General features: G+C 48.4%; 1 protein-coding gene across 1 annotated transcript in view; it reads right to left on the bottom strand.

Annotated features, from left to right (window-relative positions):
* LOC144761117 (putative inactive glycosyltransferase 25 family member 3) overlaps positions 1–18,899 on the bottom strand; it is a 165,393-nt gene that overhangs the window by 96,635 nt on the left and 49,859 nt on the right. The window contains exon 3 of the mRNA XM_078646574.1: positions 3,229–3,346. Within this exon, the coding sequence (XP_078502700.1) occupies positions 3,229–3,346 (118 nt within the window). The remainder of the gene's footprint in view (positions 1–3,228; positions 3,347–18,899) is intronic.

The following is an 18,899-nucleotide window of genomic DNA, read 5'->3' as shown; positions in this document are numbered from 1 at the left end:
CACAAATAGCCCTGCACCCAAATTATGCAAAAAGTGAGATCATCTTCGTAACTCCTGTCAGCCATCTCTGTGCAAAGCATCTCTTAGACCCAAAAGGTGCAGCAGGAACAGTGAACCAGTGTCCTGCCCGTATCTGGCGGGAATTCTAAAACCCTCCCATGCACTGCACGCTTTTCAGGCCGTGCTTGGCCCCTCTCAGCTGCGCGCAAGGGATTATGGGTGCAGACTGCAGCCCTTGTGGAAGGGCAGCGATGCGCATGCGCAGTGCAGCTCTGCAGCTCGTCTCCTGGTGCATTAATCGGGCGCTTAGGGTCCCAGAGGGTGGTGGGATGGGGGGGCGCATAAAAAAATTAAAAATAAGAGCGCAACGTCCTCCTTGATCCTTCTCTCCTCCGGGCAGGCAGACTCTCGACTCCAAGCCAATCCTGGAGCTGCTCTCATGCAGCATGAGAGCAGCGCTAGGATTGGTGGGAGCGGCCTCTATCAGCGCTCACAAGAGCTCTGGACCGTCGCTTTCTCTAAACCAGCTGTCTTAAGACTGCGGAGTTAGAATTTAAAATGCACATGCCTGGCTGACCGTCGACTAGAGACATGCACATAAAACTCGAGAGCACAAAGCTCCTGGCACCAACCGCACTCTGAGTCCATCCCTCGTCATGTGCGGGGCTCGGAGGGGTGCACCAACCGCACTCTCGGAGTCCATCCCTCGTCATGTGCGGGGCTCGGAGGGGAGCATCAACCGCACTCTGAGTCCTTCCCTCGTCATGTGCGGGGCTCGGAGGGGTGCACCAACCGCACTCTCTGAGTCCATCCCTCGTCATGTGCGGGGCTCGGAGGGGTGCACCAACCGCACTCTCTGAGTCCCTCCCTCGTCATGTGCTGGGCTCGGAGGGGTGCACCAACCGCACTCTCTGAGTCCCTCCCTCGTCATGTGCGGGGCTCGGAGGGGTGCACCAACCGCACTCTCTGAGTCCATCCCTCGTCATGTGCGGGGCTCGGAGGGGTGCACCAACCGCACTCTGAGTCCTTCCCTCGTCATGTGCTGGGCTCGGAGGGGTGCACCAACCGCACTCTCTGAGTCCCTCCCTCGTCATGTGCTGGGCTCGGAGGGGTGCACCAACCGCACTCTCTGAGTCCATCCCTCGTCATGTGCTGGGCTCGGAGGGGTGCACCAACCGCACTCTCGGAGTCCATCCCTCGTCATGTGCTGGGCTCGGAGGGGTGCACCAACCGCACTCTCTGAGTCCATCCCTCGTCATGTGCGGGGCTCGGAGGGGTGCAACAACCGCACTCTCGGAGTCCATCCCTCGTCATGTGCAAGGCTTGGAAGGGGTGCACCAACCGCACTCTCTGAGTCCATCCCTCGTCATGTGCGGGGCTCGGAGGGGTGCACCAACCGCACTCTCTGAGTCCATCCCTCGTCATGTGCGGGGCTCGGAGGGGTGCACCAACCGCACTCTGAGTCCTTCCCTCGTCATGTGCGGGGCTCGGAGGGGTGCACCAACCGCACTCTCGGAGTCCATCCCTCGTCATGTGCAAGGCTTGGAAGGGGTGCACCAACCGCACTCTCTGAGTCCATCCCTCGTCATGTGCGGGGCTCGGAGGGGTGCACCAACCGCACTCTCTGAGTCCATCCCTCGTCATGTGCGGGGCTCGGAGGGGTGCACCAACCGCACTCTGAGTCCTTCCCTCGTCATGTGCGGGGCTCGGAGGGGTGCACCAACCGCACTCTCGGAGTCCATCCCTCGTCATGTGCGGGGCTCGGAGGGGTGCACCAACCGCACTCTCCGAGTCCATCCCTCGTCATGTGCGGGGCTCGGAGGGGTGCACCAACCGCACTCTCTGAGTCCCTCCCTCGTCATGTGCTGGACTCGGAGAGGTGCACCAACCACACCCTGTTATGTTATGTTATGCAGTCTTATAGAGCGCTCAGCTGCCGGCATTGATGGCAGAAAACTGCACCGCCTCTAACAGAGAGGAGGCCTACAACGGAGGGAAGAGGAACGTTTTAATTGCTTTATGAAATGCCAAATAATTCTTCAGGCTGCAGATGGAAATAGGGAGCGCGTTCCAAAGTTTGGGTGCCAGAGTACGGAAGGAACGCCCCCCGGCACGGACCGTCCTCACCCGGGGGTTAACCGTCAAATGCTGCCCCATCGACCGAAGTTGGCAGGAGGGGGTGTATGGTGCAAGCAGATTGGCCAGAATACTTGGGGATGAGGAGTTCAAGATTTTAAAAGAACTACTAAGGAACTCAAACTCTATACGTTTGGCCAAAGGCAGCCAGTGAAGCCGACGAATAGCACTCGTAGGCAGGCCAAGGAGAGTTCTGGCCGCAGCATTCAGAACCCTTTGCAGTCTAACGATTTCAGACTTGTTAGACCCCAGATAAAGTGAGCTGGCATAGTCCAGTCTCGACAGAATCGAAGCCTGGACAATAACCTGCCTGATGGAGGGGTAAAAAAAAAACAACAACAGTTTGAGCCCCCACAGTACACCAAAACAGGTCCCACCACCTTCTTGGTTTGAGTCTGGAAGCTAAGGGCGGAGTCGATCCACAAAACATGGGAGAGACCCTTCAAAGGTCTATATCAAAGGACAGAAGAGAGACACAGGTGTGGTCAACACGACAAAACATGGGAGATCCTCTAAGCTCCGATAACACAGAGCTGTACAGTGACCCATGGAGGCTGAACCTAAAACAAATGAACACCACAAACTTCAACAACTGAGATCAGGAAAGAAATAGATGAAAGCTCTTACCAACCAGAAATGAGAGAGACCTTGCAAAGCTTTTTGGGTACCAAATAACTTTTGTTGCCCTGTCAGAGGACTTTGTTGCCCGGTCAGTTGCCTTTGTTGCCCTGTCAGTGGCCTTTGTTGCCTGGTCAGTGGCCTTTGTTGCCCGGTCAGTTGCCTTTGTTGCCCTGTCAGTGGCCTTTGTTGCCCTGTCAGTGGCCTTTGTTGCCCGGTCAGTGGCCTTTCTTGCCCTGTCAGTGGCCTTTCTTGCCCGGGCAGTGACCTTTGTTGCCCGGGCAGTGACCTTTGTTGCCAGGGCAGTGACCTTTCTTGCCCTGTCAGTGGCCTTTCTTGCCCGGGCAGTGACCTTTGTTGCCCGGGCAGTGACCTTTGTTGCCCTGTCAGTAGTGGTAAGATACCTTCCACTGATCTTACAGCAAAGACCCTCATACAGAGCCCAGTACCCACCACAAGTTGCAGGTGACTTACCAAGATGTAGTCGGCCCACTGTCGCCGGGCATAGTCCAGAGCGGCTTGTTTGAGCTTCATGAGGTGTTCGTAGCGGTCACTGGTCCAGTGCTTCGGTCCAGTTTCTCCCGGGTAAGACCTGGGTGAGGTAAACATGTAGGGGTAATAAAAACGTCACTGGCATGCTGTCACTGCACAGCTAACACAACATCCCTAGTACACAGAGAACAGTAAAGCATAATGAATCTTAACATCACACATATGCCCTGGTCCATGGGGAGGAACACTGCACCAGAGCCCTGGTCCATGGAACGGGGTTGAGTCCATGGAAAGGAACACTGAAGGAAGTGACCTGATTGGGGTCACTCGCGACCACCTCTCAGCCTTCCACTCAAATGACGAGTCGGTCAGACAGTAGAGAATACAAACCAAAGATATTTTATTCAGGTACACTCGAGGAGTCCGAACTGACCAGCCTCCTTGGATTGCTGCAGAGGGACTGACTTCAGCAAGCATGGCGACAACTTATGTACATTGCAGAACCAATAAAGACAAGCCCAGACTGGAAATTTCCAGTTGGTAACTGGTGAACAAAGGAGATACAGAAGGATGGGTTGCGATCCTGAGACCGGGTACATGCTATCTCGGCGCCGAAGCCACTCTGCCTGTGCCCGCCACTCTAAAAGCGGGAGCAGGCATTTATAGTGGGAAAGGTATGCACTAGCAAAGACAGTGTATTCATTAGCACAGCGAAGCCTTAGAGAAACAAAAAAGAAATCACAGCTGCTTACAGCTAGGCAGACAGAGAGTAAGACAGAGGTTAGTTTCAATCATGGCTCAAAATGGCGGCTGAATATAAAATGGTACAGCGAATGCTAACTTAAAACATACAATGCATGGCAATCTTCAACTAAAACATTTCTATTCCAACTGACCCTGCTTTTAGCATTCACTAAACTATTTTATTACTGTCTAAAAGCATATAATCCCTTACAGAAGATAAATACTACCTCTACAAACTGATATATGCATTGTCAAAATTCAAAGATGCCCTCATCAATTAACATAAGGTCATTAATATCGTTCATAATCATTATTGTGGCATTAGTGTCATGGACGGAAATCTTTGGCTTAGGTGCCAGAGTATTGAGACAATAAGCACAACAAGCCGGGAGGCAGTGTATACAAAGACAACATGTGAAGATAATACCAGCAATTGCAACCAGAAAGATAAGAATCTTCCAACCCCAGGACATGAATATACCCCGGAAGCATCCGGAAAAGGTCCAAGTACCACTTTCTTGGTGTATGTCAGATGAAAGCCTATGCAACTTCTGTATGGCAGCATATACATTGGGGACGTGGTCTGGGATGCACACACAGCAGCTACTGCCAATAACGCAACAGGCCCCTTCCCGATCAGCAAGGATGACATCTAACACCATCCTGTTTTGTAAGGTGACGAGCCTCGCAGCCTGGAGCTCAGCAGTGATATTTGTCAGTATCCCTGCTGTTGTAATAATAACCCCTTCTACAACTCTTGTCAGCTGACGAATGATAAGGCTATTGGACATAGGGTCCCAAAAAGGCACGATGCCCTTCATGGCATCTTCAAAACTGTTGCAAAGTGGTATCGGTCTGATCTATATCTTCTTTGTTAATAACCCTTCTGACTCGGACAAGTGTACACTCCGACACTCCAGCCGATGGTCTTTGTGATAACTCGATGGAGCTATATACACAGAGGGAAGGAGAAAAGAGAGACCACCTGGCCGACCATCCCTCGGGGAGCCAGACATAACCTTGGGATCCACAAACAAAATAGACATTAGGGGGTGGTGTTCAGACCATATATCAGTCGTTCATAACCGATATGTGGAATTGCATCTGCTTTCCCCCACCTTTACCTTCCCAGTCCCGTGGACACAGAAACAAGCTGTTGTGTTGACCACTGACACCAGTATTGGCCTATCCTCAGTAACATTACGAGCCTGGAAAGACTGGAAATACTCTCACGTGTTGAACCCCAGGAAATCAGCTATTTCCATTCGAGACCACGTTCCATTTCTAACTCCCTTGTATGCATGCATGCAGGAGTTTCAGAACAATCTACTAAACGGCTCTTGACCTGTCGAAGCGCCGGAGGGGAGCCATATGCTAGAAATGTACATTCTGTTCCATGGTGCGTGAATCAGTACGTGTTCTATCTAAAGCATTGAATTGGGGATGGGACACACCATACTGAGCAATGCAAAACAACCCTCGCAACTGCTAATGTATGACAGTGGCATGGACAACAAGTTATCACTTTTACAAGTCACTGAGGGAAATAGTCCACACACCCAACAATTAGTTGTGTTAGACACGTTATGAGACTGATGCAACACATGTATAAATACATTATCCTTATAAGACTTTCAGTGCTCTCCTTTGTGAGGGGCCAAAGTGTGACAAACATGTGTTCGGGAGAAATCGGTGTTGTACCAACCAAGGAATGCACAGGATACTTCTCGTCTAGAAAATATGATATCCCTAATACAATGATTAGTGCAATGACAACTATTCATGCAAAAACTATTTTACTTTTTGTGGACCAACCCCACTCTGGACGCAGATGTGCAAATGGATTTTCTTCTTCAGAAATGGGCCGACATTGTGAAGCAAAGATAAGGGAATGCAGTGAAACTGATGACAAAAGGGGGCAAGTGTTCCTACTGTCCATCTGAGCCTCACTGGTAGACTCCTATTGTTCATCAACGTTGGCGCTCTTAAACCCCGGCGGTGGAAATGCTCAGACTTAGCTCGCAATTAATCCCACGTCATCCAGGATAATGTACTCCCCTTCACACTCGATCTATTCTGTCCAATGTTCGAACAATGCACCAATCACGCCTCGCCCTGAACTAACACTGTTGGTACTATAGGCAATGTACACCCTGACTTGCGCAGTCCATCCCTAGCTAATCTGACTTCTTCTTTGGTGCACTGCTCTTCACTCAAGGGTGCAAATTGTACCTGGTAACTCCAGGTACAGAGGGGCCAGCAAAAATGAGCTCAGGCACAGAGGGGTCGATGGAAAGGGGCTCCTGAATGACCTTGATCTCCGGGGGCACTGCCGCATTTAGCACCTCTTGGTTCTCGGCCTCCGTTTGGGTCCACGTGAGCTTGGCATCAAAAAAGGGGATAAATCGTGGGACTTGTTCCCACTCCGAGTCCCCGATACCATCTTTCACCCACTGGTCGTAGGGTAAGGGCAGAGGTACTCTGCGGCAATGATGGGCATGAATCCAGTGCTGTTGGCCGGCGACCTTTATGGCAGTGCGGGTGGCGAGGAGGATCTGGATTGGTCCCTTCCAATGGGGCTCCAAACTCTTTTTCCCGCTGAAAGTTACTCACCAGGACATATACTCCAAGTCGAATATCATTCCCGTGCCCCTCAGGTACAGATGGCAGACTCTCACATATATGTTGATGAATAGAACGCAGAAGTTTTGTTAACTCACATAGGTAATCCATCAACAAGGGATACTCAATTTCTGAGAACTTACGTGGTCCCAGGACACCCCAGACATTCGCCGGGTGTCCGAACACGACCTCATAAGGTGACAATCCTGTCCTAGAATGTGCTGTTGTTCTTGTGGACAATAGGGCTAATGGTAAAGCATCTGGCCACTGCAACCCTGTTGTCTCTTGAATCTTTGCCAATTTCAGTTTGAGAGTACCATTGTACTTCTCAACCAAACCAGCCGACGGGGGGTGATTCGCAGCATGAAACTTCTGCCTAATGTGCAGCCCCTGGCAAACTGGCTGGATAACCTTGGCACTAAAATGACTTACGTTATCACTCCAGATCAAACGGGGCAAGCCGAAGGGAGGAAAGAACTTCTTCAGGAGTATCTTTGCAGTCGCAATGGCTGTATTTTCCTTAGTGGGGTAGGCCTCAACCCATTTACTGATTGAACAGACAACCACCAACACATACTTCAAATTATTGACCCTGTCCATTTCAATGAAATCCATTTGGTGGACTTCAAACGGGAAAGTGGGGGGTGCAAAATTACCAGGCGGTGTGGGGGTACCCTTGCCAGGATTGTGCATCATGCACAACAGGCAGTATTTTACCACATGGGCAGCTGTCTTGGGGATATTGTGATTCTCCTACACGGGGTCTAACAACTTGCAAATACCCTTGCACTGATGTGAGTTGGGCCATTGGCCATCGTGACTACAGGAAGAACATATGCATCTGGCAACATCCATCTCTGCTTCCCTGACTTATCAATCCAACATCTTTCAAATTTGCTGCACTCTCTTGCCACACCGCTAATTCCTCCATCGTGGCCTCATTCTGGATTTCTTTAACATTCTCAAGTGTATCCTCAAACATGGAGCGCTCGGGCATCCACCTAGCGGGACCTGATGCAAACATTCTTTTCATCTTAGTGCAGGCTGTCTCCTTAGCTGTCTGATCTGCAAACGCGTTCCCCTCACCCACCTTGTCAGTAACCTTTTTATGAGCGCTGCACTTCACAATCGCCAATTTCTTAGAGATTGTCAGGGCGGACAGAAGCCTATATATGAGAGGGCCATGCTGAATGCGTGTCCCATGAGAAGTAAGGAACCCTCTCTCTGCCCAGAGCCGCACAAAATTATGGGCGACCCTGAGGCGTACTGGCTGTCAGTATAAATATTAACAACCAGTCCCTCGGTCAACTCACAGGCTCGTATTAGGGCGACCAGTTCAGCTGCCTGAGCAGACTGATCGGGAACTTGTGATGTCTCAGCTACCGTATCCAGTGTAGTGAGTGCATACGCTGAAGTGGTGGTGCCATCTGGAAATTTGAAACAAGTGCCATCGACATATAGTTTCCCTTGGGGTTCAGATAAGAGAACATCGGGTACAGCTGTTGAGGGTGTTTGCGCTCAGTTGCTTGACTTAGAAGGTGACCTTACGAGCGAGGCACGTCCTAGAAGTCGCCAATGACACTGCATGGGCCCACACTGGAGGCAGACGGGGAGAAACCATCCATGCCAGAGGAGCTGGAAGTGCAGGTTGCTGAGTTTGGTTGAAGGGTCCTTGGCACCATCGACGAGACGTGCATATCAGCAGGCATGGTTGGAGAGCAGACGCTCAGGAGTATATAGAAGAAAGGGTAGTGGTGGAGGGATGATGGACAGAGTCAATGATGTTGTTAAATTCATTATGGACAGGATTGAAAAAGGGCTATCGCAGGTGTCCACAGCTGGAAAACTATCTAGAGTGGCCTTTTAGGAGAAGATACCTGGGCTATGAGCCTTCCTCAGGTGAGATGGGAAAAGGATGGTGGAAGGGTGGGCTAGAGAGGGGCGTGGGGGTAAGGCAGAGGCTGAGCTGGGTGACTGCATTGAAACTGTTGAAAAGGACTGTGCCTTTGTTGTGGGCGGCATGTCACAATAAGGACAAAGCAGGGTTGTTTTCTAGCATGATGGTGAGGTTGTTTTTTGGGGGGTTTGCATTTTAGAGATATTGGGGAGTGTGCCAGTAAAGGGGGGGGTCAGCTTTAAGTGGCAAATGTGTTGGGGCACTGTGGCAGTGGGGATGTATTGATCAAGAGTAGCATGACGGATCAAAAGGATTTGAGAAGAAATCAAGCTGGGGCCAATGTAACAAGTAGACAAGTGTTGACAGTATGGAGGAAAGCTTCACGTGAGTCGGGCGGTTTGGAAGGCAGTCCATCAGAATGGCGATGGCTACAGAAGCGTATGCTTGGTTGTGGGGCTTGTAGGATTGAAGAAAGTGGAGGTTGGAGATTGGAATGCTTTCAGAAATATGTACGCCCTGAATGGGTTTTGTATCAATGTTTCTTTAGTTACCGTTTTTTTTCTCTTTGTCCATTAACTGTTTTTAGGTTGTGTTACTGGTCCTCAGAGAGGATACATATAAGTTTAGATATCCCTCAGTGACCTTGGACGTGGATGAAAACTGGCTAATTCCGGATTGTATTACATACCCGGAAAAGCGTTTACTGCCCATGGCCTTTGCGATCAACAAGTTGGTCGTATCACATTCTCTTAGAGCCTGTAATGGCAGACTTCTCCCAGACGTCCCGGGCGCATTCACTTTTAATAAACCAGGGAAAAGTACGTCCATAGATTATATTATGGTAAACGTAGAATTCTGGGCCCGTCTGAGAGCCTTTTCCGTCATTCCCAGGGTCGATAGTGACCATAACTTACTGTCACTAGAACTATTAAATACCCTGGGTCATCAAAACACTCTGGGGGGAGCTGAGTCCCCCAATAATTCGAACCTTGTCATGGTGGCTGGTGGTAGACAAATCAGGTGGGCGAAGGTTGCGCTGGAACCGGAAAGGTTAGCTGAGGCATATGGCCATGTCGCACGCTCTCTAACAGAGGTCTCCCACCTTTTGAGCTCTAATTGCGAACTGCCCCGCCTCCATTTCCAGGATTTTCAGCGCATCCATACCAAGCTCCTTTGTTCTTTGGCCGGTTATTTCTATACCACCAACACTAAAAGGCCAAGTGGAAATAGGCGCGACCACTGGTTTAATAAAAGTTGTAGGCTGGCTAAAAATACCCTGATAAAGGAGGTAAAGTCTGGATCCCCATTAAGTATCAGAAATGCGAGGCATACTTATAAAAATTTGATCAAGGAGGCCAGATCTTAGTGGGAGGCCTCGAGGTGGGAAAATATTAAGGCAGCCCTAGAAGCCCGAGATTATAGGTCGTTTTGGAACCTTGTTAGCTCAGGGTCAGTGGAAGGATTGTCCGCCATCACTCCTAACCTTAGTGAAGAGGTCTGGCTAAATCATTTTAAGCCCCTCTACTCACTCAGCAACCCTGATCCTCGAGTAGATTTAGTGGACCAAATAACCTCCCGTGAACCAGTGCACCTGGAGGCCTCGGGCCCTGATTGTCCTCCGTGTACCCTCTTGGAAGCCCAGGCTGCCCTCAGAAGTTTGTCGATGGGAAAAGCTCTGGGCCTAGATAGGGTCCCTGGGGATTTATATAGAAGCGAACAAAAGGTTTGGGCCCCTTATCTCCGGGTTTATTTTAATGCCATTCTACAGGGGTTGGAGATCCCCCCAACATGGTTGGGAGCGGAAATCATCCCTATTCATAAAAAAGCTTCCCTTCTCGACCCGGCCAACTACCACCCCATTAGTTTGATTGATGTCCTCCAGAAATTATTTGCCCGCTTTCTTTTAACCAGGTTGCAGAGTTGGATGGATGAACATCACATCCTAACCTCCCTGCAAGCGGGCTTTAGAGCAAAAGTTTCTACCATCGGCCAGCTGGTCTACTGGAAGAAGGTCTCTATTGGGGCAGGTAGTTTGTACTTGTTTTTTGTCCAAAGGGACAAGTTGTGGGCACTACTGCTGGAGATGGGAGCCCCGGTCTACCTGTGCCATCTATTCAAACGTATGCACCACGGTACATATGCTAGGGTGAGGTATGGGAGGAGTGGGGAGTTGTCGGCTCCGTTCCCGGTGGAAAGGGGAGTGAGGCAGGGGTGCGTATTGGCCCCCACGCTCTTCTCCCTTTTCCTTAACGGGTTGATAGACCATCTATTGGGAGCAAAAGATCTGGACTCCCCAAGCCTAGCGGGGCACAAGATACCTGCCCTGATGTTCGCTGACGATACCCTTTTACTGTCAAAATCATCTACGGGCATACAGTGCACGTTAGTGGCTTTTTGCTCCTTCTGCAGAGTTCATGGTCTACAACACCAGATTAGCCAATTGCCCCCATCCCCACTTGGATGGAACGGTTCTGGACCGAGTGTCCACCTTTGATTATCTGGGGGTTACACTTAACGACTGGACAGGGGGTCCCACGTGGCTAAGGCTAATTTGAAGCTGGCCCAATCATCCAGGGGGATTTTAAAGGTTTTCAACGATACTTCGCTCAAACTGCTGGGTCCGCCTATGGAAATCTATAAAGCTCAGGCGAGAGGAGGGGCGCTCTATGGCGCAGACCTATGGGGCCACGTGAGTGCTGCACCCCGTCCCTGACTGAGAATAGCTTCCTTAGGCGTCTCTTGAGGCTCCCAATGAGTACCCCCCTGACACCTCTTCGGCTGGACTTAGGATTGGTACCCGTCCAGGAGATCGTATCAAATCGTCCCCTTTTGTATTGGAATGTTTGTGGTCGACCCTTGAGCTCTTAAGTTATAGGGGGGATCTCATGTCTAGGAGGAGTGTGGGGAAAATCCCTTGGTTAAACCACATTAAGCAACTCTGTTATGCCATAGGAAGGGGGGATATGTGGTTGTCTCCCGAGCAGAGCTGTGCCCTGTATTCTAAGAAAACATTAAGTATGGCACCTAAGCGCCACCGTATGGAACTTATAACAACAAACGCATCCATAGGTAGGCTGACGAGCACTTTTCTGGACATTGAGATCCATCCACATTTTGAGAAATTCTTGGATGATATCCAACCCCCCCTGGCTAAGAACCTATACACCCAGTTTAGATCTGGGGCCTTGCCGCTTAGGGGCGTAACGTATAAGAGGTTAAATGGACTGCAGAAAGAGAGTTCCTGTCCTGGGTGTTTGAGTAACAGAGACAGATCTGCACGTTCTGCTCTTCTGTCCCTCTTACACTAGGGTGAGAACTAAATGGGTTATACAACTCTGTAAGGTCAGGGGTCTCAGGGATTATAGGGAGACATTCAGAATACTCAAATATGATACCACGCCCCTGATAATCTTTGCATCTTCAAGATTCCTTTTGGCTATGTGGTACTCAAGATGTGCTAAACTAAAAGTCGGAAGCGTACAAACCACCAACACTGATGTAGTGTAATAACTTTAACAAACGTGGTTCATCACTAAAACTAGGGCTAGGGAGTGCCACTAGATTTTAACGCATTTAATGTTTATTATGACGTATTTTTAACTATTTTATGAATTTATTGCGCTCTAGAATCGTAAAGTATTATCTTTTAAAAAATAATTCTAGCTGTAACTATGTCCTTTCTTCTGTAATTATGTATTTATGCCTTTTTATGGTGTTTTACCGATAATAAAGCTTTGACTGACTGACTGGTTTAGATTTGTGGCCACTCCTATATAAACTGGGCAGCTCAGCATGCAGAACAGCGCCAATATCACTCACGACAAGACACACTAAAGACCATGTAGAGCATCCACACCGGAGCACCTTCTGACCCCTGTCTGCCGCACATCTTCCACAGAGCCACCACAGCCATCGCACCCGAGCTACTTCGAACCATCAACTGCTCCATCGAGATGCTACATTCCATGACAACTGGAACCAGGCCAAAGTCAACCCCCTCCTGAAGACATTTTCCACAGACCCGAAGGGCCTCAAGAGTTTTAGGCCCATCTCTCTGCTTCCTTTTGCAGCCAAGCTCATCGAAATGGCCATCAACACCCAGCTAGCACACTTCAACGAAGCCAACGGCATCCTAGGCACCTCACAATCTGGATTCCGCAGCAACCACAGCACCGAGACCACCCTCCTCGCCACCACACACAACATCCACGACCTCCTCGGCGAAGACTAAACGGTAGTCCTCATCCTCCAGAACCTATCAGCAGCCTTCTACACCATCTCCCACCGCACACTAGCCACCAGACTCCATGACGCCGGCATCCAATGAAAGGTCCTAGACCGGGTATGCTCATTCCTCACAGGCAGAACACAGTGAATAAGACTCCCGCCCTTCCTCTCAGAACCGACAGTGATCGGATGCGTAGTACCCCAAGGATCCTCCCTCAGGCCCACCCTCTTCAACGTGTTCCTGGCCCCCCCTTGCAACCATCGTCAGAAACCACAGGCTCATCATCGTCTCCCATGCCAATGACACCCAGCTCATCCTCTCCCTCACCAAGGAACCCGACATCACCAGGCACAACTTCCAAGAAGGGATGAAAGCCGTCACACCCTGGATGAAGCCTAGTTGCCTGAAACTCAACTCGAAGAAACAAAAATCCTCATCCTCGGCTCCACCCACTTCGCATGGGACGACACCTGGTGGCCACCCGCCCTCGGAAACCCACCCAACCCAACGGACCATGCTTGTGACCTCAGCATCGAACTGGAGTCTTCGCTCACCATGAATCACCAGATCAACGTCATATCCTCCGCATGCTTCAACACCCTCCGCATACTACGCAAGACATTCTAGTGGATCCCCCTTTACTCCAGGAAAACGGTCACTCACGCACTCATCACCAGCAGACTAGACTACGGCAACGCCCTCTACGCCGGAATCAACAAAAAACTCCACAAACTGCAGATCCTCCAGAACGCCGCAGCCAGACTAATCCTTGACATCCCACGGCACAGCCACATCACCCAACACCTCTGCGACCTCTACTGACTCCCAGTCAAAAAAAGAATAACTTTCAAGCTGCTCATGCACGCCTACTAAGCCCTCCACAACATCGGACTCCAATACCTCAACGACCGCCTCTCCTTCCATGCCTCCACGAGAAACAACCGCTCAGCCGACCTCTCTCTAGCTATCATCCCATGCTTCTACAGGCCTAGAGCAGGTGGAAGGTCTTTCTCTTGCCTCACAGCCAAGACCTGGAATGACCGCCCCCTCCACCTCCGGAGAAGCCTGACACTACAACAATTCAGGAAGGACCTCAAGAAGACCTGGTTCTTCGAATGACCCAACGGAGCTGCTTCACCCACCCCCCCAGCACCTTGAGACCCTAACAAGTGAGTAGCGCTCTCTACAAAACCCTGATAGATTTATCGAATATGGCAAGCGGCTGGGTTTGAATGACCTGAAGGTGCAGATAAAATGGTTTGGAAAGAGTAACATGCGCAGTTTACTTATTTCCCAAATTGAGTAAACTTCAAAAACGTCGGGTTTGTCCAGATGTGTTGATCCTTTACTTCGGTGAGAATGACCTTGTGAAAGTGTAATATCTGTGGGCCGTGTGTTGCATCATGCCTAGTGTGGTGTTCTCGCGAACGTGCCATCCGTTGACAGTTAGGTCGACGGGACTGGGTAGTCGTGACAGCGGATGCTGGGCAGTGTCTCTGGGATGGTACATGCTGTGTTTCCTAAATAAATATATTCGAATGGATGAATGAAAAATGTATAGTTCAGTTACTAAAAGCTTACAATTAAAACAACATTATACAATTCTTTTTTTTTTTTATTTTTTTTTTTTGGCAGAGGCATAAAACATACAAGGACGAAACAAAATATAAAATATACAATATGTCCTTACAGATACAATCATTATTAAATTTAGATCCAATTGTCAATAGGGGACCATAACTTCCGACCAAAGATCTTCTTTTTATGTCCCTTCAATTTGTAAACTGCTTTATCCATTCTATAAACATTTAACAGCTTTCCCAACCATTGTTCGAATGTTGGTGGATCTATATCCAACAACATTATACAATTCTTCTTACATTTCATACATTATTACGACCACATAATTAAAATAAACTTTTCATCAATTTATAAAACCAAACATAAATAAAACGATCCTCATTGTCAACAGTTAAGCAGTTTATTCTTCATTATTTCTATAAACTTCAGAAGTCTGCCCGTAAATTGCAAACTTTCTCCTTGTAAACTGCCTATGACTGCTTGTCGGCATGTTCGTATAATTTGACTATTAAAGTCCAACCTTAGCAGCCTCTTATGTTCCTCTATTAGAGCAGGGCAGCTACAGATGATATGACAAATGTCTTCCCTCTTGTAATAACAGAGGTGACACACCCTCTCACTACTCATCAATTTCCATGTAGGGGCGTCTCCAAGAAATTGGCTATTTCCAAAGCGGAGATTCATCAGCTTCAGCTTTGCCCTTTGGCTATTTAAGTCTCCTAAATATCTTTGGGGTTTTAGCATACCGTACGAAGCAATAACTGTCCATGCATGGGATCTCTTTGCAAGTACTGCTTTATCCCATAAAGACGACAATTTTTTGCTGCACCCATTTATAACCTTATTAAAAGCCACCTGTGAAAGAGGTGAGGCCCATAGTTGTTCCGCATTGAACGTATCTATCGCCAGTTTGAAATATTCATGTGCCTGCTTATGTTTATTATTGCATATTGCCTCCCAAACCACTGTCTTAAGCAAGGAATTATTATCCCTTCTAATTTTGTGGCAGAATTTTAAATAAGCACCAAAGCTATTTAGGCTCTGTCGCTTAAGTCCCAACTCAAGTCGGATTTGTGCCGGTGAAGAATGTCGCGGAAGATTAAACAAGTGCCGGTAGGTCCCTGTCACTAGCTTATCTATGGTGTTGTTAGCACAACCTCTTAAGGTCTCTACTCCATATGCAAGAGTTGGCCCATGTTTTTAACTGACATAATTTGTAATAGTTGGTTAAGGGGAAGCCCTTTTAAGTTATTCTGAAGTATGGGAAATGCAGCAATTAATGAGTTGTTTCTTCTCTGTAGTGCAGCACACTGGTTTTTACCTTATCAAAGTGTAATATCTGTGGGCAGTGTGTTGCATCATGCCTAGTGTGGTGTTGTTGCCAACGTGCCATCCGTTGACAGTTGGGTCGACAGGACTGGACAGTCGTGACAGCGGACGCTGGGCAGTGTCTGTGGGATAGCACATGCTGTATTTCCTAAATAAATATATTGAAATATATTCAATGTTACAGCATTTAGTCTCATAATTGAACTCACGCATGTGTGATTTCAACCATCTCATAACAAGACATCCACTGCGATGACTAATCAATTTCATGTTCATGGACGTCCATCAAAACGGAGGAAACAGCGTTTTCTGATAACAGTCAACGCGTGATGACGTGTAGATTTTGCCCAGCATGAGGAGGTTTTTTTCTTTCCTTCAAGTCTGTCGGAGGAAGGCAATCTTGTACAGGCTTGACAAATCTCTGCCCATCGTGGGAGGTGCTAACAGTGTAGGAAGCAGTCTGTGGAGGTGCAGGTTGTCGGTCTGGCCGTGCTCGTTCACCATGAGAGATCATTAAGGAACCATGCACCCGAGGATTGTTTCGCTTAATTTGTGCTGAAATATGCTGCCTGATTGGTATTGTAAGATCGATTTAAAATGCAATTGGAAAGTTTCTGGTGCCAACAGTGTGTTTGTTCTATGAGGATAATTTAAAAACACAACAAATCTCAGCAAAGCTTTTCTACTATTGGCCCAGTAGTGTTTTTTTTGTAGATTAGACATTGATGTTTGTGGGTCTTTATTTTGCATTGTGTCGAGTGTATGCTGTTGGCAAACCAAAGTGGAGTCGAGTTGGAGGTTTCCTATTGCTGAAAGTGGTTGCCAGTGATCTTCAGTGACGTAATACAGGTGCACGTTGACACTCCCCCAGCGTGGTGACAAGCACACCTGTTAGAATAGAAATGTTCATGCTTATGCACTGCCCTATGTAGGTTATCATTCGCTGCACCATTTCCTTTATGGGCGCCATTTTAGGCTGCCCGAAACGGATCTAGTTCAATTACGGGAAATGCTCCTCTCTGGGTTTCATTTCTTCACGTGGGTTTTGCTTCAGTAATGAGTTAACTGTTCGTGTTAGTACATAGCTTTCTCACTGGATAGAGGCCCTCTCCCCCCTGTCTGGTGGTGGGCCCAGGATGGAACGCCCTTGGACTATGTTACTTTTTGTAAGATATGACTGTTTTTTTTGTTTTTCGCTGTTTAGCTGCAGCTGCCTGAAAAATTCCACTGTGGGGGCGTGTTCTTGCCTGGATAGGAAACGTACATAATGTATCTTTGTGCTTGTTGACTTCAGTCCTCTCTGTAGCACTCCTAGTGACTGTACAGATGGGGCTCCTCTCTGAGTGCACATAAAAAAACAGTTATTGGAATGTATTCTCTACTGTCTAACCAACTCTTCATATGGTACGGAAGGCTGAGAGGTGCTTATTAGTGCCCCGGATGGCCCTAAGCGAGTCACTTCCTTCAGTTGGCGCCCGAACAGGAACTCCTTTATGTGATTGATCCACCCCCTTTCTACAAACGGGTGGGAGGCCGAGGTCATGGTTGGGTCGGACTGACGGCTCAGGGATCCCTGCAAGAAGTGTTTCTGTTACTAGCAGCTGCTCTTTCTGTCCCGCCGGACGGGACGGTGCCTCGCTCAGTGGTCATTCCGACTGCAGTCCTAAATGACAATACCCTTGGATCTGACCATTTGGTCTGAAGAGTTGTCGGTGGAGAACTGGTTTGTTTGTACCACTGATATAAGGTGGATTTGTTTTGGTTCTTTGTGGATATGGTACCATTGTGGTTTGAGTTTGCTATGGTCTAAGGACTGTCTCGATAAAAAGTTTTTGCAAATACTTTGCTAGGTAAAACGAATAATTTCGTTTTTTTCGAAATGCCTGGCCTAAGCAAACTTTGGAATCTGTGTTGCCGTTGTTGTTCTGCAGATGCCCGGTTAGAGGAAGCTCAGCCGGCACCTATTGAGGGCAGCCCTAATTTTTATATGTATATGAAACATGGCCTTGGCCCTATAATGTTTAGTACATTATGGCACAAATATACAAGGGACAATGCTGAGTTGCAGTGGCGAATGACGGGCACTTTTGACAAATAAAAGATTGGCTTTTTTACAGGAACAGTTGTTTGAAAGAGACGAAGTGGACAGTCGATGTTTGATTCTCTTCGAACTTGGCAGAAGGAGGCTAGACAGAGGCAGTTAAAAATTGATGGGGACTCACAGAAAGGAAAAATGCAAACATTGATACAGAAAGCTGTAGCACATGATAGAGAAAAACAGGAGACAGGAATTGAATGTGAAGATAGGATATTTCGGCTGCATATTGACAAGTCCTCTTTGGTCAAAGAGGAAAGTGATACTTTTGTAGAAGAGCTGTTAGATACTCGACCCCGCCTCACTATTCCCCGCAGAAGATATATCCCACTGTTCCTTTACAGTCACAACAGCCTGTTTCATCTGCTCCAGTTGCACCTGTATCCACGGCTGCTATTTCAACAGCTCTGACTATGGCGCCCCCCTGCTCCTTCTCTGTCCTCGCCATCTTTGATGACTGTGACCTCTAATACATCTACTGTTCCAACTCCTGTGTCCTCTTTTATTTCTCTGTTCGGTGCAACCACTAACAACGGTTGTACCTACTACTTCTGCCGCTTCGCCTTCTATGGTTATTCACCCTCCAACACTTTTGGATGTGGATATGCCAGTACGAGGGTTTGAGGACAGGGATTGGGCAAAATTTAGGGAACAAGTGGGTCCGTTGGTGTGCACGGGGGGCATTTGGCAAGCTGTGCGTGAGTTTGAGCCTTTCCTACAGCAGCACGTTCTTCAACACATGTCTGCTACATTGATAGACCTTTGGTGCACATACATCAAAACGGAGGCCCCACAAGTGCTATTTGATATTAGAGATTGCGTCTATGTAGCTGATTAAGCACCAGGATAGGTGCTCGCAAATCATGCCACTATAGTCTCTTATAGAGGTCGATTGTATGATAAGAGTCTCACTAAAATTACTCAGTTTCCTTTGCGTAAAGTCCACCCAATTTATCATCCTGCATTGATGGATCAACATGGAGCGGTCACTAGACCGGCTGTGGCTGCCCGCTTCCAGGAGTAATGGGTTTATTTCTCCATGGAAAAGAAGTGAGGTTTTAGCCCTTAAGGCTACTCTGCCCGGAATAACCCTCTTCACTCCGCATACCTTTTTTCCGCATGCTGTCACAACGCGGTCATAACAACGACCGCGTTGT

The sequence above is a fragment of the Lissotriton helveticus genome, chromosome 5_2 (assembly GCF_964261635.1).
Source record: "Lissotriton helveticus chromosome 5_2, aLisHel1.1, whole genome shotgun sequence".
Taxonomy (NCBI): Eukaryota; Metazoa; Chordata; class Amphibia; order Caudata; family Salamandridae; genus Lissotriton; species Lissotriton helveticus.
Note: the sequence above shows the minus strand (reverse complement) of the source record. Positions and strands in the feature narration are given on the sequence as shown.